Raw genomic sequence first — 21,798 nt, forward strand, 5'->3', positions numbered from 1 at the left:
CTAGAAAAGAAAGCGATACTTGTCTAGACACTTCAGTGACTAGCACCCCCACCTTCCCATTGTATGTTCCCCAAACTGCCTCCATTTGCAAATGGAGTACTGTTTATTTTCTCTTTCCATGTGGACTTCTCCCATCCTAGAAACCTGTGGTCTCCCTGAGCTTCCCAGCCATTGGAGACCAAATTCGCTGGATTCACCGCCCAGCTCTGCCACCTCCTTGCTGTGTGACCATGGGCAAGGAGCTTAACCTCTCTGAACCTCTGCGTTCTCAACAGTAAAAGGAGGACCATGCGCATGAGAACCTCCCTCACTGGCTTGGTAACGTATTTAATCCCTTAAACTAGAGCTGGATGGTAGTAAGTTCCCTGTAAGTGATTAGTTCTTCTGCTTTGGTTGTTATCCATAACTGGCATCCAGATGGCACAGAAAAATTGAGGTTCCACATCCATAATCTAGACTCCAGTAACCATCCCACACCTGCCGGGGTTTCCTGAGATGTCTGAGAACTGACAAGGGCAGAGCTGAAATCCAGGGCTGCCTGGAGACAGATCTGAGGCCTCAGATACGTGAGCACGAGACGGGCAGTCCCCGCACCAAACCAGGGCTCCGTCCCCACTCTGTGGCGCCCCCTCCTGGCTGCCTGGGTTGTTGGCCAGGGCTCCCGCCAGGGTGACGCGGTACTCACGGAGGTGGTGCGCGTAGCGGAGGTGGAAGACGTCACAGCCGTGCACATGATGGTACAGGGTCTTCTCGATCAGGTCCTGCGGCTCGTACCCAGTCAGCTCGGTCACCCTGGGGGAGGATGGCAGGTCCCGTGAGGTACACAGCCCTGAGATTGCCTTTCATTTACACTAACGTCGGTTTTGCCAACGAATCAGATGAGAAACAGCTTGGTGGAGTTGTTGATGTTGGAAACTAAGAATGATCTTTTTTACAAGAAGAAAGTCTATGAACCCCAGCCTGGTGCAGGATGCCACACTCTTCGTAAGCAGGAATGTCCTTCTGAAACCACTAGTTAGAAGAAGGTTTGGGGGTTTCGCTGGTGGCTCAGTGGATAGGAATCTGTCTGCCAAATGTAGGAGACATGGGTTCATTCCCTGGTCCCCTGTGGAAGGTCCCACATGTCTCAGAGTGACTAAGCTTGTGCACTAGAGTCTGAAGCCCACACACCCAGAGCCCATGCTCCACACCAAGATAAGCCCCCGCAATGAGAAGCCCACTCACTGCAATTAAGAGTAGCTCCTACTTGCCACTAGAGAAAAGCCCATGCAGCAACAAAGACCCAGAGCAGACAAAAATAAAAATAAATAAAATTATAAAAAGGAGTTATTTTCTGAAATCTGTGGGATATTTAAGAGTTCCAATAATAGCCTTAAGCAAGCAACTGCAGAAGGTGCTAAAAAAAATTTAAAAACTTAAAAAGATTTGGAATGACTTAGAACTGTATCCCTTTTCAAGGTGAAGCTTATCAGAGGACATTTAAGAGTCAACTTGTTGGGACTTCCCTCGTCGTCCAGTAGCTAAAGATTCTGCACTCCCAATGCAGGGGGTCTGGGTTCCATCCACGGTCAGAGAACTAGATGCCACATGCCACAACTAAAGATCCCACGTGCTACAACTAAGACCCGGTGCAGGCAAATGGATAAATACATTAATAAATAAGTATACATTATGTATTTTTAAAAAAACAGTGAACTTGTTACTAATATCAGGAGAAGCTGCCAAGGTGAGAAAGAGCCCACTCGCTGGGGCTTTTGGGAAAGAGAACCTTTTAAAAATTACTGTGAATCTTTTAAAAATCATCATAGTTGAAATGTGCACAACATAAAATTTACCATTTTAACCATATTAAAGGGTACAATTCACAATAACCATCACCACTTCCACTTCTAGAACTTTTCATCACCCAGAACAGAAACTGTATCCATCAAACAATAATTCTCCACTTTCCCTCCCCAAGTCCCTGGCAAGTCTACTTTCTATCTCTGTGAATTTGTCTACTCTAGAAATTTCATCTAAGAGGAGGGATATAATATTTGACCTTTCATGTCTGGTTTCTCTTTCACTTAACATGCTTTCACGGTTCATTCATGCCACGGTTCATTCATAGCATCTACCAGAATGTCATTCCGTTTTATGGTTGCATAATATTCTATTTTATGTAGACACTACATTTTGTTTATCCTTTCAGCTAATGATGGACACTTGGGTTGATTTCACATCTCGCCTATTGCATGTGCAAACTTGTAACCCTCCCGTCCACACTGGACACTGTTAACTGGTACAGCTGGTCTCAGGGTGATGATGCTATGATGGAATGATGCTCATTCCTATAGATGAGATATAGAGAATAATGGAGACAATGAAGCCTCTTTATCAATGGAGGACTGTCTTAGAGCCCCCAGAAACAGTAAAACAACATCCCAAACTGTTGTGACTGAAAGCAAGCCTTAAACTCACTGTGGAAATGGAAACACTCTCCCGGTGCTTATAGGCCCCTATCTTGTTCTTATTTTCATCAAGCCTCAGGCATATAGCTTTCCCACTTTAGCTCTTTGAAGAAGAGTAGCTCCCAGCACCCACGATGGCATCATCACTAGCACATGGATTGCTCCACCTGCAGGTAAGAACTGCATGTGGCCGTGATACTGCCTCCCAGGCCTTGGGCAACTGTATTGGGAACCACGTCCCCGGAGCAGGTGGCCCCAACATCTTGGTGACAGCTATTCAAGAATAGATGAAAGAAGGGGACGAGAGGAGATTCCAAGGGCAGTGAGGCCACCATGAGAAGTCAGTGGGGACTGAGGGTGGCAGGGACTGGGGGCCCTGCTGGCCCGGATCTGAAACGCTAGCTATAAATTAAACGGGGAAATTTGACCTCACTTTCATTCCCTAACCCGCTCCCCTTTCTGTTGAGCTCTGCACGGGCTTCGGGTCATAAATCTCTGTGAGCCTCATATTTCCCTGGAATCATTCACTATTTGGTGTACACATTTCCATGGTGTTCCTCCAGGGCAGGAAGGAGATGGGGCTCAAGGTGGGTAGAAAGGGAATTTGCACAGACCAGAGCCTCTCAGGGCCCGGGGGAACTGTCCGAGGGCCACCTAGAACTTCAGGTCCCACCGGAGTCTGCCTCTGTGTGGCAGGAAAATTGAGACGTCTGGCTCCCCCCCAGAAGAAAACCAGGCATCTCTACCATGTGGGGATGAAAGAGGCTTCCCAGACCCGTTAGACGTAAAGTTTCAGAACAACGGCCCCAAACGTGTAAATGAATCAGAAACACATGTATTAAGTTTCTCATCAAAGTACACACTGGCTTTAAAAATTAAAGGAAAGGGAAGGCTTTGGCAGCATGCCTTCTTGGTTTTTTCCAACCCTCTAGTGTCTGAAGACCTGTCAGAGGGATTTGCCAAACCCCAAACATCGTCGGGTTCACCCATCCTTAGCAAAAGCACCAGCTACAGTTTCAAAGTGAAATACCACAAAACCCCTATGAACCAAATTTCAGGTTACATCGAGTTCAGTTTTGTCTGGGATTATGTTGGGGGGGGGGTGCGGGCCGGGCCCCCTCCACCAGGCCCACCACTCTGGCCCTTGTGACTTTGGAGCTGCTGGGCTTCAGGCCAACCCCAGTCTGTGGCTTCTGGGGTTTGGATGTAGGAACTGACATCACCCCACCAGGCCATTCTGCTGCCCACCCAGCACTGGGCCGGCTCCTCTGTCCCCCAGCCCAGTGGCCTTTCAGCTGCTACAACCGCCTGAAGGCCAGAGTGTGAAGAATTTCCCAGCAAGTTTCTGACCATCTTAAGGACCTCCTGGGTGGCTGGGGTTCAGAAGCACCTCAAGACTTTGCTAGAAGCTTCCTTGTACTTGGCAAGAAGAGCTTCCTGGGCTCCTGCAGAGACAGGAAGTCTTCCTCGGCATGACCACCTTGCTTTCAACCCACTCGGGCCTGGCCCTCACACCCCGAAGCAGAGGAAAACCCGCAGAGGAAAATCTGAGGTCCCTTCAGGAGGAAGCTGGCCTCTAAGCTAAGGTCGCACACCCTCTTCTGTAAAGCCTTCCCTTTGTCCCTCATGTGTCAGAGCTGTACGGATGGAACAGCTCCAGAAGACCCGTACTCTCTTCTCTGGGGAAACACCCCTCTTTCTTCTTCTAGAGAATTCACTGAGCTTCAGAGGCTTTCCCCAGGATGACTGAAGAAAAAGTGGGAGATAAAACAAAGGAGAAACCTGTCATATTCTCCCAAATTTCTACAATAATAAACACGGCCAGTGGATTTTCTTGCAGTACACTTTTTTTGAGGTCTTTTTTTGGCTATGTTTTGCAGCATGAGGAGATATTAGTTCTCCAACCAGGAATCGAATCCATGCCCCCTGCATTGGGAGCGTGGAATCTTAATCACCTGACCACCGGGGAAGGAAGTCCCTTTTAGAAGTGGTTCCTAAGTCTGGAGAGAGCTGCTCTGTTCCCGGGGGTCATGCTGTCTACCCCATGCCTGGCTCCTCCCCTGCAGTGCTCCCATCTTTACTGCAGGAAATCGTCCCCGGGCAGCGTCTGGCCCTCCCAAGCGGGGCGGGCATCCTTCCCCCAAGGAGTTATGTTTCCGCTTAGGCTTAGAGTTTCTGGGAGCATGATGACGACTCTGTAAGGCCATGCCTTGCCATGTCTCTACCTCCGAATGGTTCTGAGATGCATTTACAATGAACTAAACTAATTAATGTCTTCATCTCCCATCCTTGACCAAGTAAGTTTACTTTTATTCCATGAATGGGTAAAATGATCAAGTTTACGTTATGTATATTTTACTGCAATGTTTTAAAAGTGGAAAAAAGACTTCCCTGGTGGTCCAGTGGTTAAGAATCTGCCTGCCAATGCAGGGGACATGGGTTCAATCCAAGATTTGGGAAGATCCCACACGTCTCAGGGTTACTAAGCCCATGCACTATAACTATTGTAAATTTTAACAAATCTTTTAAGAAAAGAAGTGGGAAAAAAATCAATAAATCCTAGCTTCAAGACATACAGGAAAAATGTGCTATACATATGTGTATTTATATATACATACATATATGCGCATGCCTGCTTGCTAAGTCACTTCAGTTGGGTCTGACTCTGCAACCCCGTGGACTGTTGCCTGCCAGGCTTCTCTGTCCACGGGATTCTCCAGACAAGAATACTGGAGTGGGTTGCCATGCCCTCCTCCAGGGATCTTCCTGACCCAGGGATCGAACCCACATCTCTTATGTCTCCTGCATTGGCAGGTGGGTTCTTCACCACTATTACCATATGTGCATATATATATACACACACTAGTGCCATATGTGCATATATATATATATATATATATATATTAACTTTTCTCCAAGAAAGCTCAGCTACATGCACCAAAAGTCAGGAGTGGGGTCTCTGACCATTTGTTTCTGTCTGTACAGCCGAGGTATCTAAAAGGCCAGGAAGCAAGATGACTCACCTTGCAGGTATATCAGGTTTTTTCCTTTTACAAACACTTCCCATCTACCATCTAGTTTCGTCTTTCCTAACAGCCATGTGGGCAGCCGAGTGAATGAAGAAAACGGTAGCCCAGGGAGTGCCCCCCCTCAGGCCTCCCCCTGCCAGCGGGCTCCCCCAGGCCGAGCAAAACAACAGGTCAGTGCCTCTGCCCCGTCCATCTTCCCTCCTCTCTCTGAGAAGAAATTCTCAAATTGCTGGGCTTTGCCCAGTGGGAAACAGTCTGGGGGCACTACAGCTTCCCTGTCCCCATCCACTGGAGGTGACCTCCTGGCCCAGACCCCGAAAGGTGCCTGTGAAGCTGAGACTACAGCTCTCCCCCAGCAAAGGCCACCTCTCTGTCTGCTGCCCCAGTTCTGTGGTGACCGTCAGAGCCTGGCTTCCCGCCAGATGGAGCTGGAAGGCCTCCCACAACACACACCACTCAGAATGGAAACTTTCTGTTTGTTTTAACATCCTACCAACTTGATGGAGATATGAGGCAGAATCCTGACATCATGGGCCTGCAAAAAAGGCTGCTGCCCACAACACATACTTCCAGTTCAAACTCTGGTGAGATAACGAAAATATAAACAAATAAAACAAGTATCTATAAGCTGGAGAAGCCAGTCACCCCTGAATATTAAGGTCGATACTAATTCTTTCAATTCTTGACTTCGATTCACAAAATCTCTTTCTAATACACATTCTTAGTATGGCTTATTGCTTGTTACATTTTGGTTTAATAGTGTAGCTTCCAGGGTCTGGTTTCCACTGTCAGAATCTTCCAGAACTCTGCTGCAGCAGGTGCCAGACTCACCTGGAATCCAGGAATATCAGCTTCAGGTCGAGGCTGGCCCTGAACATGAACATGTTGCTGTGAAGCTTGATCTCAGTGATGGCGCTGGGCGGCAGCGACTGGCCCACAGCCACCAGCCCCACAATCTGGTAGCACGAGTCGTACAGGGACATGTCCAGCATATACTGCCTGATCTTCAAGTAGCCGCTGCAATGGATGACCTGGGAAACAGAGGCAGGGTCAGCCTCATACCCACTCTTCCTGACTCTGGGCCTGCTCGCTTTCTGGAGCGAGCTGGAGTATCCCCAAATCCAGCCTCTACTGAGCCCTGCGGCCAACATGCTGACAGATGCCTGATTCACTGCTTGGAAGAAATGAACTCTACTTCTTTCTTAGGAGACAGTATCATAATTAAATATAAGGGTTGTCTTATGCAATTGACTATGCTCAGGTTAACTCCATAAGAGGGGACTTTAACATACCACAGAATGGATTTAAGCATAATTAACAGGCTTCCCTCGTGGCTCAGATGGTAAAGAATCCACCTGCAATGGAGAAGACTCGGGTTTGACCCGTGGGTTGGGAAGATCTCCTGGAGAAGGAAATGGCAACCCACTCCAGTATTCTTGGCTGGAGAAGTCCATGAACAGAGGAGCCTGGCAGACTACAGTCCATGGAGTTGCAGAGTCAGACACAACTGTCTATCACTTTCACTTTAACTCAGGGCCAAGTTGCAATTAGATGGCACAACAAAGACATTTTGGGAAGCTATGGTTTCTCCAGTAGTCCTGTATGGATGTGAAAGTTGGACTATAAAGAAAGCTGAGCGCCGAAGTATTGATGCTTTTGAAACTATGGTGTTGGAGAAGACTCTTGAGTCCCTTGGACTGCAAGGAGATCCAACTAGTCAATCCTAAAGGAACTCAGTCCTGAATATTCATTGGAAGGACTGATGCTGAAGCTCCAACACTTTGACCACCTGATGAGAAGAACTGACTCATTGGAAAATATGCTGGTGCTGGGAAAGATTGAAGGCAGGAGGAGAAGGGGATGACAGAGGATGAAATGGTTGGATGGCATCACCGACTCAATGAGTTTGAGCAAGCTCCGGAAGTTGGTGATGGACAGGGAGGCCTGGCCATGAGGTCACAAAGAGTCGGACATGACTGAGCGACTGAACTGAACTGAATCTTTTGTTCCATAATGTTCACTTCAGTAATGATTCTTAATGCTTATCACCCCCTGATGAGGATGAACTTGGCAACTGTTAACTTGACATTGATATCATTTGACAAACTATATCACTCTAGTAAATGAAGAATTCTTTCAGTGCAAAAAGCCCTCATTTAAAATTTTACCTTAGTTATTTTATATTTTGGAAATATTTATTTATTTGGTTGTGTTGGGTCTTAGTTGTGGCATGTGGCTTTAGTTGACCCGCAGCATGTGACATCTTAGTTTCCTGACCAGGAATCAAACCTGCATCCCCTGCACTGGAAGATGGATTCTTAACTACTGGACCACCAAGGAAGTCCCTATTTACTTTATTTATAATTTAAGGTTTTCTCTACTCATAATAAGCAAAATTAAAAGATGCTTGTTTCTTGGAAGAAAAGCTATGACAAACCTAGACAACATATTAAGAACCAGAGATACAACTTTGCTGACAAAGGTCCATACAGTCAAAGTTATAGTTTTCCAAGTAGTCATGTACAGATGTGAGAGTTGGATCATAAAGAGTGCCAAAGAATTGATGCTTTAGAACTGTGGTACTGGAGAAGACTCTTGAGAGTCCCTTGGACAGCAAGGAGATCAAACCAGTCAATCCTAAAGGAAATCAACACCAAATATTCATTGGAAGGATTGATGCTGAAGCTGAAGTTCCAATACTTTGGGCACCTGATGTGAAGAGCCAACTCATTGGAAAATACCCTGATGCTGGGAAAGATAGAGGGCAGGAGGAGAAGGGTGTGACAGAGGAAGATGGTTGGATGGCATCACCAACTCAATGGACATGAGTCTGAGCAAACTCCGGGAGATAATGAAGGACAGGGAAGCTTGGCGTGCTGCAGTCCACGGGGTTGCAGAGAGTCAGACATGATCGAGCAACTGCACAACAACAACAATAAGCAAAAATTCAGAGTGGCTATATAGAAACCCTTCTATTAACAACTGTTCCAGCCAAGAACCGTATAGAAGAAAGTGTTTATAGAGTTGCAGATGTCAAACAGAAACATGTGTACAGCTTTGAACCTCAATATTGGAAGCATTTACATAAGTTACAGTCAGTAAAATCTTGAAAGGCTCAAGATCATCCTAACAGTAGTGATGAGCAGCTAAAATATTCTCTTTTCAAAAACTTTCCTCCAGTATTCCCAAACGCACTCAGTCTTTGGAGCTGGAACAAACATTACCCATGGAACCTATTCTCCCATTTTACTGATGAGGAAATTGAGGACAAGGTGTGTGATGGGTTTTACTTAAGATCAGCCAGTCGGATGGTAATAAGTGTCAGAAACAACACAGGGCCCAAGTCTCCAGAAGTATAGCTTCTGTGTGTAGGGCAGTGCTGGAGGCTCCCATCTCTGAGGCTGAGGGTCTGGGACAGCAAATAAGAAACTCATTGCCCAGACTATGAAATAAGAGTAAGGTGAAGGTCAAAGGGAGAAGCTAGGAGTGAGGCTCAAAGGAGTGGGCTGAGGAGAGGCTGGGGAAAAACAGACCATGGAATGGGGAGGAGGGGAGAAGGGTATTCCAGAAAGAGGGGACAAAAGCACAAAACCATTCCCTCTCTTTTCACGTCACCCCTCCCTCCTTTTATACAAATTCTCCTGCAAAAAGGCTCCTTTCTGAAAGGATAGTTAGGGAGTTTGGGATGGACATGTACACACTGCCATATTTAAAATGGATAATCAATAAGGTCCTACTGTACAGCACGAGGAACTCTGCTCAATGTTATGTGGCAGCCTGGATGGGAGGGGAGTCTGGGGGAGAAGGGACACATGTATATGAATGGCAGAGTCAGTTCTCTGGTTCACCTGAAACTATCGTAACATTGTTAATCGGCTACACCCCAATACAAAATGAAAAGCCTGAAAAAATAAAAAGGCTCCTGTCAACCTTTCGCTCCAGAGTGATGGGCTTATGATCCTTTTCTCTGCGGCAGGAGAAAGTCTAGGTGCGGCTACTCTAGAGGGACTGCCCTGTGTGCAGAGTAGAACCTGCAGGTGCCAAAGTCAAATTCTACCCTTAGCCCCACGTATTCCTGGTCTCAGACAACCCAATCCAGCCTGCCTGGGATGTCCTCGTAAGATGCCAGCTTTCACATTTGCTATGAGTGGTGTCCCTAGAAAGTTCTACATTAAGCGGTATAGAACCCTCGGGTCCCCACACCTTCCTGTCTGCAGATATTCCTGAATGTGAGGCAAAGACCCGCGGCCGCCTCCTTCCCTCCTATGAGCCCCGAGGCTGGGTACCTTGTATCCACTGCACGTCAGGCCAGCGTTTCTTTTCGCCAAGACACACTTCATTCGAAGGAAGAATGACCTCTCGATCTCATACTCTGAAAGCAGGCAGGAAGTTAGATTGGCAAACTGTCCCACAATGCTTTCCCTGACTTCATCCCCAGGCTCTCAATAAACCCTCAGGGCCGGATCCAGCAGCTAGAGTCCTCAGCCCGGGACCGCTCAGACCCCCAGCCAGAGCGCTTTTGCTGGTGACCAGGCCCTGAGTGGTGGCTCAGACGGTAAAGAATCCACCTGCAATGCGACAGAACCAGGTTCGATCCCTGGGTTGGGAAGATCCCTTGGAGAAGGATCCTGCCTAGAGAACTTCATGGACAGAGGAACCTGACGGGCTACACAGTCCATGGGGTCGCAAACAGTCGGACACGACTGAGGTGACTAAACAACCTGAGGAAACACCCTCCGCCTTACTGAGCGGACATCAGCTCTCTGGGCACGGACGGCAGAGCGTCCTCGCCCCGGGTGAGAGCGAGGTCATTCCACTCTAAATAAACAGCCATTTGGTGGTGGTTAATAAATTAATTTTTAAAGAAAGGTTACCACGGGGAATGGAAGGCCTTGTGCACCTCCCTGTCGCCTCAGAGGCCCCGACTCCCCCAGTGGGCGGGGCTTTCACGTTTACCCATAATTCCTCCACCCAGGCTGGGGCCGGGGAGCTTCCCTTTAACATGGCAGCCAGTCTGTCATGTTTCCACGCTCAGGTCCAAAGACCATCACCCCCAGTAATTATACAGTTTGGGGGAGAGCCCCACGTCTCACACAATTACCATAAAACAATGAAGCCAGTTCAGACGCAAAAAAAAAAAAAAAAAAAAAAGATGAGAAATCGGGGAGAAAACTAACTGCTTGTGAACCTCAAAGCTTGAACACTTGGTTGGCTGTGGAAATGAGTCCCACACAGACCCCACCTCTCCCAGACCCGCTCCTCCTGTGTTGTTGGCTCATTTCAGACGTGAACCCCACGGGGCAACTGGATGTGTCTCGCCATAATCCCAACTCCCATTTACTGTCATTGTCCAAACACTTTTTAAAAGCATGGAAGGTAAAATGAAACCAGAGCTAATGGCAGAAAGCCCACTTCCCTGCAATCAACACACTGTGATTTTTAAAACAATAACACATCCAATATCTTGTAAAAGCCTGTAGTGAAAAAGAATCTGACAAAGAATATATATAAAACCGAATCACTCTATCACCTGAAACTAATACAACATTGTGAGCCAGCTATACTTCAGTTAAAACAAACAAACACAACATATCGTTCGAGAGATTCTCTTAAGATTCCATCGGTCATTGTCCAACTTTAAACAAACTCCACAGTGAAAGCACTAGAGTCAGGAGCAATGTGCTCTTCTAGCTCTCATTTTGTTAGAAATTACTTCTTTAGAGTCATATTCCTGTTCATCTGTGCAGCCAGACCATCTCCAAGGACTTAAGCACCAGAGGTCACAGCTACAATTAAGCCCCCATCTCATCTCAGAAACCAGCTTACCAGTGTCCATCCTTGGTAGACTCATGGTGACTATTTCTGGGGCTAAAACAGGAAGGCTGCAGAGCTGGATCTGCAAGCTCTTTTAAAACTGATAGTGCTAGTCTGTGTTCTCTCCTCCTAGCCTTAGAAGGACCCAGCACAGGAGGAAGCAATAAGAATGGAATCCATTTTTTTCCCCGCTGTGGCTGGCTACCCCATTCTCATCACATTTGACACCACTTCTTTGGCATTTTATCTCACTGTGGAATTTTGGCTGCGTTGGAATTCCATAGCCCAAAGCAGACAAGTGACATATTGGTCAGCATACTGGCTGGTCTCATTGGGCCATAGGAGGGAATTACAAGGCCAGGGCTCTTGGATTACGTCTTTCTGTGTCTTCCTAGCACTCAGAGCAGTTGTAAATTAAGGAGTCCTTTGTGTGAAGACTGGTTCCACATTGTCCACGGTATAGCCACACCACATCTATTCTAAGGGTGCTTACCACAGTGGGCTATAAATGTGCTACTTTAGTAACACATAAAATAACAAGATCCTGCAACAGACTCAACTCCTGAAATTTCAAAGCAGTGGTGAGCATAACCGATATGTTTAAATACCTGCAACAACTACAACGTGAAATGAAAATACCTGTGATTTCTGTTGTAGTCAGAGCCACAGGTACTAGTGTTAGTAAGATGGCTTGCTGTCTAGTCTACAGGCAAGGAAACACTAGATCTCAACTAAAGAGGGAATAAAGATGTAATTGTCTCATGCAATTTCATGGTCTCCCTGAGTTTTATCCTCAGACCCTGTGGTTAAGAAGCCCAGATCTAGACCTGGGTCGTTGGCATTCTAAACCAGGAGCACCTTAGGAGGGAAGGTTTGGACCACTTTTCTCTGTCTCCTACTCTGCACCTCTCACAGCCTCCAGCACATGAAAGGGGATCAGCAGTACTGCTTTAAAGGACAGAGGCGTAAAAGCAAACTCCTACTCAGTGGACACTGCGTGTTTGCTGGAGGGACCCTGGATGGGCAGTGTGGGAAACAAAGCCCGTAGGTCATGACAAAGAGCATCGTCTGGCGTTCATTCTGGTTTCTTTTCGTCTGGAGGAAATACCTTGGAGCAAGTGATGGTGAAGAGGCTGGTGGGCTGCCAGGACAGCTGTCATCTCATCATGGTCCGAGGGATGGATATACTCATAAATGCTGTTGCCCGTGAGCTCCACCTGCCATGGAAAGGAAGGGGGGAAGTCAGGAATCTTCTCTAGGACTTTGGGGAGGTGGGGAGGGAGGAGGTGAAGTTGTATCACAGGTGTGCACCCTCCAGGGAGAAACAGGACCTTGATCTCAGCTTACAACTCATGCCCTCCCTACCCCACCCCACCCCCCTGACAGAAACGTTTGCCTTTTCTCAATGAGCGCTCAATGGTCTCCCAACAAGGCCAGGAGAGTCCTGAGCAGGAGGAAGTGGAGTGAAGGATGGAAAAGGTGCGCCATGGATCAGGGGACCCTCCTGGCCTGGGCAGTATCCTTCACATGGGAAGTGCCTTAAATCAGACTGGAGGGGCTTCCCTGGTGGTCCAGAGGTTAAGAACCTGTTTGTCAATGCAGGGGACACATGTTTGATCCCTGGTCTGGGAAGATCCCGCATGCCTCAGAGCAACTAAGCCCACGACTATTGAGTGGGTGCTCTAGAGCCTGTTCTCCACAGCAAGAGAAGCTACTGCAGCAAGAAGACTGCACACAGCAATGAAGACCCAGCATGGCCAGAAATAAATAAATAAATCTTGAAAAAAAAGAAAAATCAGACCACAGCCAGGCCCATCCTTGACCTGCTGCCCTCAGGGATAGGTGGCCAGGAGATGTCCAGAACAGACAGCTCCTGCCCTCAGGGGCTGAGAGGGGAAACTTGGTGGCTCTCTTTGATCAAGGACAACTGCCCCCAACAAGGTCCTTCCCCAGGGACCACCGCTAGGCCTATTTCACATGGCCAGAAATGTGTCTGGTCCAGGGTCACTGTGTTAACCCCATGGCTCCCACTTGTGGGTATGGCTGGCTGGCTGAGTGACCTCTGGGAGGGTGTGGACCACTCCAGTGAGCCATGTGACCTGAGGGCTGCTCCCCTGATATTCACACACCACCTACTTCCAGACACACCCCACGGAGGAGCCCACACAGGCCTGGAGACCATGTCCCTGCTGGACCAGACTCAGCTTTGCATTTAGGCATAGGCCTCCCCAGGAAAGTATCATAGTCACCATCTTTCCACAGACGTCCCTGGAGATGACTCAGAGGTCCTAACCTTGAGAACTTCTGAATTGTTCTCCCAAACACAAGTGTCACAATAGGGGATGACAGAGATCCTCAGGACCTGTGCCCTCTCCCCCATTAGAAGATGAGCCATAGCATAGAATGTTCCAGAAGCTAGCACCAACAGTGCAGCCTTCCAAGCAGTGGTGGTGGATCCTCTTTCAGAGATCGACAGTGCAGGCCAGGTTAGTGAATCAATACACCTGGTATCGGTCAGGGCCCCTGGGGCGGTGGTGGTACTTCTACTACAGCCAGTGCGGGAAGATGCTGAGGTGAGCAACTGCCTTTGGGTGGCACAGAATCTTGGGTGGGTCTGAGGAACCTTCTCAGCCCTGCCCCCAGGGGAGAGGGCCCCATCCGAGAGCAAAGGCAGGCTTGTCCCAACCACCCCTTCGTGGCTGTTCTTAATCAGAGCAGAGACCTTCTGAAAAGGGGGAGCCCTGACGGTGCCCCTTCGGGCAGCCCCAGCAAGTAGTTTAATGGAGAGGTTCTCCTGGGAGTTACCGTTCCAAATCAGGGTCAAGGCCATCATCAGACTAGGGGGCCACGGAGAGGTGAAGGGGTTCATCCCACTCTTCCCATCCACTTTCTCCAATGTGTTGAGATGTTTAAGAGTTGTCTTTATTCAGAACAAATTATGTTTCTGGCCTCCCAAGTAATCTTGTTCCCTAAAAAAATGGTTTTCTCAGTTCTATTTTCTGCATCATTCATGGAATGTTTTCCCCAATATTATACACAGCAACGGAGAGAATCTGCTTACAGAAACCCTCCCTCTCCACCTCCCCAACCTGGCACTTTCCTGATGACCCAAAAGGATATTTGCCTATGTTACCCTGTCAGGGGTTTCCTGGTGGTCCAGTGGCTAAGACCCCGAACTCCCAGTGCAGGGGGACTGGATCTGAATTCCTGATGGGGAGCTAGATCCCACATGCTTCAACTAAAGATCCTGCATGCCGCAACTAAGACCCAGCGCAGCCACAGATATTAAAAAAAGACAAGAACCTACTCTGTGCCAAGTTTTATTTTAAAAAGTTAGTACATGATTTCATTAAAAATAAAAGAGTAAAAATGAAATAGTCTTCTTTTAAGTCAGTCCTGTTAATCTTTAAAAAAGTTTAAACAACCTAGCAACACTCAAGTCAGTTGTTTCCTGAGGGCAGCCGTAGAGATCCTGTCAAGTGGAGAAAAATGGAGGCTAATCAATAAGAAAACTATTTTTTTTCTTTAACGGATTCACAATTCCAGTGCCTTATTTTTAAAAATGAAAAAATAAGTAGAATGTGTGTGTGTGTGTGTTAGCCTATCATTTTTCCCTTAACCTGGGTTTTTAAGAGAAAAATGACAACTCTGGTTTGCTCAGAGTTTGTTTTTAGAAAAAAGTAACTGATGCCTTGGTAGAGAAACATCTTCATACATTTGTAAAAAGACTTGCATCTGGGCTCATAGGGATTTGATTTGTGTTTTAATCCCTGAAGTAGCTTCATCTGTTCCCAAAGAGCCTGTTCTCATCACATGCCTTTAGAGAATGAGAAGAGTGCAGTCCATGAATGAAAAAGCTTGGTTTTCTGTACACTCAGGTTCGTGATAAACCTCTAAGGCTGTCTAGGAAGTAAAACAGTCTTCAAATCACGGAAATGTTTTTAAAGAACAAATTTGGGAATGATAAAACAGTGCTGACCTTGAATCAAAATTATGGTTGACACGGTGTTTCCTGTATTGAGATATCTATTCGTGCTTTTGAATGTTGAAAGAAATGTGACTACCTCACCAGAAAAAAGAAAACAAAATTATGGTTGTCTTTATAAAACTCCCAGCTCTCATACATCAACCTTATTAAAACAGACCCTCAATGTGATATTTTAGTATTTGTAAAACCCAGCTAACTACAAAATGAATTGCTTTCCTACTAAGAGCTTTTTTATGTTTTGCTGAATAGCTTTTCTTCCTGCCAAGAGAACTACATATGATAAATACAGCACTAAATGGATATATTCTGGGGTTGGAGGGGAAACGCACCCAGTACTCTGGAAATACACATTACTCCGCTTTAGGTGTTTTGCTGACTATGGTAAATTAAGCATTTTAAAATAAAATGGTTTGGGTTTCAGAGTTCAAGTTATGTCAACAAACATTAAACGCTGTTCTTTCTCTTTATTTCAAAAGTGAAAGGATTAAGTCTTATGGCTCCAAACAACACCATGGTTATTTTTACAGTTGTGCTTCCGGCCACACTCTCAAATACTACATTTTCCTTTATGTAGCTCATGAACAGCTATTTCATATGTATCTATATTATGTGAGAATGCATGTTAGTTACCTAGATGTTATATACCATATGCAACTTTGGTAAGGAAATTTAAACCACAAGGATACTTTAAAATGTTTGAAGAAATACACAGCAGGTATGCAAGGCTTTTTTCCTGCTTCAAATGTAAGTTAATTAATCAAAAAGCCGTGAAACTAAATCATTTAATAAACTTAGCGGATAAAGAGTGCTTCCTCAACTCTACCTCTTCCAAGCAGATGTAAGTTTGTCTTCACCAATTATTTTGGATTATGAGTGTGGCATATACCAAACAGAACTTACAAGTCGAAGCCTGACTTTTTCCCCCCAACACTTGAATTATGGGCTGAGGAGACAATTTGAACTTTGGGGTTCTCTCTGTCATTTTTTTGGCACCAAAGTCTGACAGCAAGGATGGCCACATTTACTAATTCCAAAGCAAAAATAAATGAATAAACTCCGCCAAATGAAGTAGACTTATTCCAGTATGTGCTTTTAAAAAAGTTCAATACAAGGCTTTGAACTGGGATGGGTTTATTAACACATCATTTTTATACTCTCAGATAATTCAGTTATTTAGATAGTGTAGATTAAAAAAAAAACCACTTTGCTACAAATTATCACACTATTATGGCAAACCTAGGAGTTTATGTTTCCTAGAAGCTGCTAACATAGACTTTAACCCCCGAATTAAGGTGAAAGATGTCATTACTTAAAGAGAGATTATTATTGAGAATAACAAACTTCTGGGAACACAGAGGGCGTAGTGTAAATATAAGCTATTATCACCCTTATTCCTCAGAAAACCTTTTTAAAAGGTTGCTCTTGACTAGTGGGTAAAATTTTATCAACACTTTTATCTCTGGTGATTTAAAAAATCTTGAGGCCTATTTTAATTTAAGTTTTCATGTTTGATATACTTGTCTGACTTGTTACCACTAATAAAACAATCCAAAAGGTACAAACATTTTTTTAAAGAGAAGTTGGGTGTTTGACATTCTTTTCAATACCTTATTTTACTATTTAAGAAGACAGAAAAAAATACACTTTGTGATTTGGCCTAGATTTCCTTCTGCAGAGTTAATCGTGAACAGGAGGTAGATTTGAGGGGAGTTTGTTGTTGCTTATTTAAACAGTTCACCATGAAACACTCCCCAGACGTCGCCGGGAAAGTGTTTTTGTAGCTGGAGGCTGACACTGGGATAGTCCCGCCAGGAGACCAGAAAAAAATCAGCCAGTCTCAGAGACGGTCAGTTTGACTTACTTGAAATGGACACTTCTCTAGGCAACATACAGACAAAAGGCATCTCTACAGTTTTCTTGGAAAATGGTAGTATGTAACTCCCTCCTCTTTCAAAATTATGATATACAAACTTTTACATCTGCATTATGACTGAGAAGAAATATAGTTTAAATTGTGATTCTGATTATATTTCCATTTGTGGCGTTTATCATGAACACGAGCTGTATTTGTTACCTAGCCAATATTTTGGTCATTTTAAATTATCGTGTTCAAAAACAATCATTTTTATTTCCCACGTGAAAAGAGAAAAATGACAGAGGGATATAGGATGCCAGACAGAACAGCCTGATGGAATGAACTGGAATGCCCTGTGGTATGTACATACAGCCTTATGATGTGTTAGGACACTTCCCATGACTAAGTACCCCTAATATGTGCCCACCAAAGGATGCTAATTGAGGTGCAGTTCTAGCTGTGATACCGCCTGGCTTCTGTGTATCTCCCTATAGTTTATAAATCACACAAGGTGGGCCTTTGGTATGATTTTCACCATGATCCTAGAGAAGCGGTACAATAGGCGTTACTTTCTTATTTAAGTTATGGTTCAGAGAGGTCAACTGCCAACCCTTGTCAGACAAAGAAAACCATATAACTAAACGCATTTCCTTTTTGCTTTGGCTGCTAGGGAGCTCAGATCTGAATTTAATATTCAGTAAAAATGACTCTACCCACTTTAAAGTATATTTGGCCAGTCATTTTTAAAGTATGTGAAATGGGTGGGGGTGGGAAGGAGGTTCAAGAGGGAGGTGACATGTATACTTATTGCTGATTCACGTTATACGGCAAAAGTCAGCACAATACTGTAAAGCAATTATTCTCCAATTAAAAATAAAATTTTAAAAAAGTATGTGAAATGTTTTGTCTTGTTTGTGACATTATTATAAGGCTAATCAAAACTTATTGTAAGTTACATTTAAAATGTTAAGAAATCTGATCACGGGCACTCAGCCACAGATCAAGTCAGAAGTAGAAGCCAGGCTGGGTCCAACTAAAGGGTCTTAAATAATTCTAACCATTCAGAGATTAATAAGGTGCAAATTCAGAGAATAACAACCCTGGAAAAGATAAAAAGAGAAAACTTCATATTTCCGATAGTGTTTCCCATTCTACAAGTACACTAATCCCACGAGTCACATAGGTGAAAGAGTCAAACCTTATTAAATCTTATCTGGGAGGCCTGGTATCATAAAAGAAGAGAAGAGGAAGAAAACAGAAAATGCTGAATAATTTTAATATGTGATTCATTTTAGGAGACTCTGCAGAAGAAATACACAGGCACAGAAACCCCCTTGGACCTGGGTAAGGATGTCCATCCACTGGGAAAGAAGGCTGTAAACAAATGGAAAGTTTAAGAAACATCTTGGCAGAAGAAAAAAAAAAAAAAGAATACAACACCAGATGCAGGTTTCCAAATTGGTAATTCTGTTTTTCAATGAGAAAACTCAAGCCACTTTAATTGGTATGTTTTACTTTGGCTTAACTACAGGAGGAGAGTGGTGCAACACAGATTATTCATACGCCTCCTGGGAGCCCATTTCCTGTATCTAATTAATTCTAGTGTGTCTTCAGTTGTAATGAAACAAAGCACTCCGATCACTCACAATGTAAAGAAACATTTAGCCCCTACATGTATTAAACAGTGTGACTCTTAGAACCATGATCCAGGCTTGTTAAATCAGAAATGTGGATGGGCAACCATCAGTAGACTCCCCCGCCATCCAGACTGGCCACAGCCCAGACAGCAGCCAAATCCTCCACCAAACCCTTGGCTTGATGGGACAGATAAAATCGAGAGCCCCTCTCTCCTCTAGGGAATGACCTCCTTTTTAGAAGACGGTTCCAGAAAAACAGGTAATATTCAAATGTTCTAAAGAAACCAGGATTTCGCTGTGCAAAAAAATAGTAGTAAACTGAGTTTTATGAGTTTCTATCACAAGCATATAAAATGCTTTACTGAAACGACCACTGAGCTGGAAAAACTCAGGAAAAATTACCCTGAATTCCACGTGAACACTCATAAATCTACCCCCCTTTTCTCTCTCCCCAAAGCACATTCTGCATAAAATCCATGTTCTACATCAGCTTGCCTCTCTCTTTCATAGCAACTCACAATACCACATGTAGACCATCGAGCGTGCACTGAAAAATCTCCCTTTGTGAAGTTCTTGTTAGGGGCAGAGAGCTTTACAGTATGAGCAGAGTCCAGGCTAACAGACAAAGCTGACTGTTGCAAAGATATTACTAGGCATTAGCCCCAAAGGAAAAAGAAAGTGGAAAAGTGAAATGTAACACGGAGAAGAAAAACCTAGCCTGCCGGCGGAAAAAAAAAAAAAAGAAAACGATTTTGCAATTTTGGATTAGGTTCATACACAAAAGCAGACTCTTGGACAGACTCATTTTCAAGTTGGGTAAGGCTGTCAAGATCCGCCAACGCTTAATTTATTATTTTAATTGTACATAAAATTAGATGATACCCACCTGGGACAAGCCTAAATGTACAGAAGCTGTTTCCGAAATATACATGATTTTGCCATCAGATGCTACCACAAAAACAAATCCATCCAAAGTCTGTAAAAGAAAAAGCAGCAGGGTAAGAGACGATAAATGTTAGAGTTAAAGCTGGTCATCATACGGTCAGTGGGATGGAGCAATGTGTAAAATATTATAATCAACGTATATGGTTAAATGTAAAAATGGAGCCCTGGAGCCGTGAGACAGACGTTGTGTTTCGTTCCCCAGCCAGGCTCTCAAATACTTTAAAAGGACTTTAAAAACAGTCTTACATCTACATCACAAAAATCATGCAAAACATTTGAGAATTCCTATCAAGCTCAGTTTAAACGTAGTAGCTTTATTGTTGGGGTTATTTTAGCACTTAGCACAAATCCGGAGTCCTATGGTACTTTAGGGGAAAATCTACCACTGTATAGACCATTTTATGTCATAATTGGCAGCCGTTTAAACCACTAGAACATATGCTTTATTTGCCACAGTTTTCTAGTTATCCCTAAGTACCATTTGAATAATAAATTCTGAACACTCCCACTCCCCAGAAAATAAAAGAAAATACCCAGTTATTTTTAACAGACTATGTCTACAGAATTAATTATTCAGAATTTGCAAGAGATCAAACGACCTTTGCAAAATTCAGGGAGAAGAAGGATCAATTTCTGAACAATTAAAACCACCCAAAGGATATTCTGATTTTTGCCAAAGCTGGCTAGCCCTGAAAAAAATAAAGTAAAATTATAAGACATAATTAAGTTAAATGAAAGGTAATGATTGCATTTATGTGTGGCAAGGATAAAGGGACTAAATTATTTTTGAAAAAGGAAACTGCATTTTATTTACCCATTCATATTTTAGATCCAGAACCAAAGAAAAGCAATAAAGCTGGTGAAAGACCCATACAACCCACAACGTCGCCCCCATAAAAAATATTCCAAATTAATTTCTGGCCACAAATTCTATTTTTACAGCATGTAATTGAAACCAGATTACCTTTGGTTTTTCTAAATCCACCCCCTCTTTGGAGGGGGGGTGCCTAAAAAAGAATGTAGAAGTGAAACTTGAAAGATATCCTTCCATTCTGCTGTCTCAAATACAGTTTTGCTGCAAAAACTTCTCTGCCATCATTAACTTTTCTTGTTTTGAGGTTGAAATCAACACCTTGATCAGGAGCCCGACCTTCATGTTTCTAACTCAGCTACGAAATATTTTACCAACTAAACTCCTTTTCAAACATATGAACTAGCGATTTCTAAAGTTATCACCATGTTGGCCCATTTTGCAAGCTTAACTCCAAAATCATGAAAGAAATACATGAAATGAAATAATAGCGGCTGTATGAGGAAAAGAGAAAAAGTTGTATCATAATTAAATTCTGAACGTTGCCAGTAGTAGCTTAAAAAATAATACTCCTAATGGAAAATGTTGGTTCTGCCTTCAGAGCTGCAAATGACCTAATGCACTTGCATGTATATTAACTGCAAAGCCGCCCATCCACAGACACTCCGGAATTAAATAAACGTACAGTGGAGAGACTTGGGGGCGTTGACTTTGCCGCCAGGTTTTCAGTGGCGCTCCTTGGCACTGAGTTGTCCGTGATTTTAGTGTCACTTGTAATATGAAGGCGCATCAGGCATGCAAAATACCGCGCGCGGCGCTGGACGTGAGCTTGGGGGCAGCGCGCGGGGCGCGGGAAGGGCTCCAACAGCGCCATTCCCGGGTCGGCTCGCGCACCGCTCGCTCTGCTGGAAAAGCCTCGGGTTTCAAACAACCCCGGAGCTTCTCTTCCCCAGCGCGTGCATTTAAAAAAAAAAAAAAAAAAAAATCACACTCGGGCATCTGGGGGCAAAAGAGTTTTGAACAGATCTGCTTTTTCGTAGCGCGGACCCAAGTCCCCGAGTTTCGAAGCCAACTTTTTTTTTTTTTAAAGAAAACACAAAATAGAGGAAATGCAAAATAACTCTCGGTAGGCATTTTTCGGTGGCAGAGACAAATGAAGGGAGGGGGGAATGAATCGGGTCGTTGATGAGGCTCTGTAAAGGGCATTTGAAAGACTCCGAGACACCGGGACTTGCTGTCCCCACCTAGCGCCAGCCCCGTACTTGGAAG

The 21,798-nt window shown here is 44.5% G+C and overlaps 1 protein-coding gene across 1 annotated transcript in view; it reads right to left on the reverse strand.

Moving 5' to 3' along the window:
- SIM2 (SIM bHLH transcription factor 2) overlaps positions 1-21,798 on the reverse strand; it is a 48,067-nt gene that overhangs the window by 16,581 nt on the left and 9,688 nt on the right. The window contains exons 3-7 of the mRNA XM_061167968.1: positions 19,660-19,749; positions 12,402-12,510; positions 9,766-9,851; positions 6,311-6,510; positions 686-792 (exon numbers count right to left, since the gene is read on the reverse strand). Of these exons, the coding sequence (XP_061023951.1) occupies positions 686-792; positions 6,311-6,510; positions 9,766-9,851; positions 12,402-12,510; positions 19,660-19,749 (592 nt within the window). The remainder of the gene's footprint in view (positions 1-685; positions 793-6,310; positions 6,511-9,765; positions 9,852-12,401; positions 12,511-19,659; positions 19,750-21,798) is intronic.

The sequence above is a fragment of the Dama dama genome, chromosome 19 (genome assembly GCF_033118175.1).
Source record: "Dama dama isolate Ldn47 chromosome 19, ASM3311817v1, whole genome shotgun sequence".
NCBI classification, from domain to species: domain Eukaryota; kingdom Metazoa; phylum Chordata; class Mammalia; order Artiodactyla; family Cervidae; genus Dama; species Dama dama.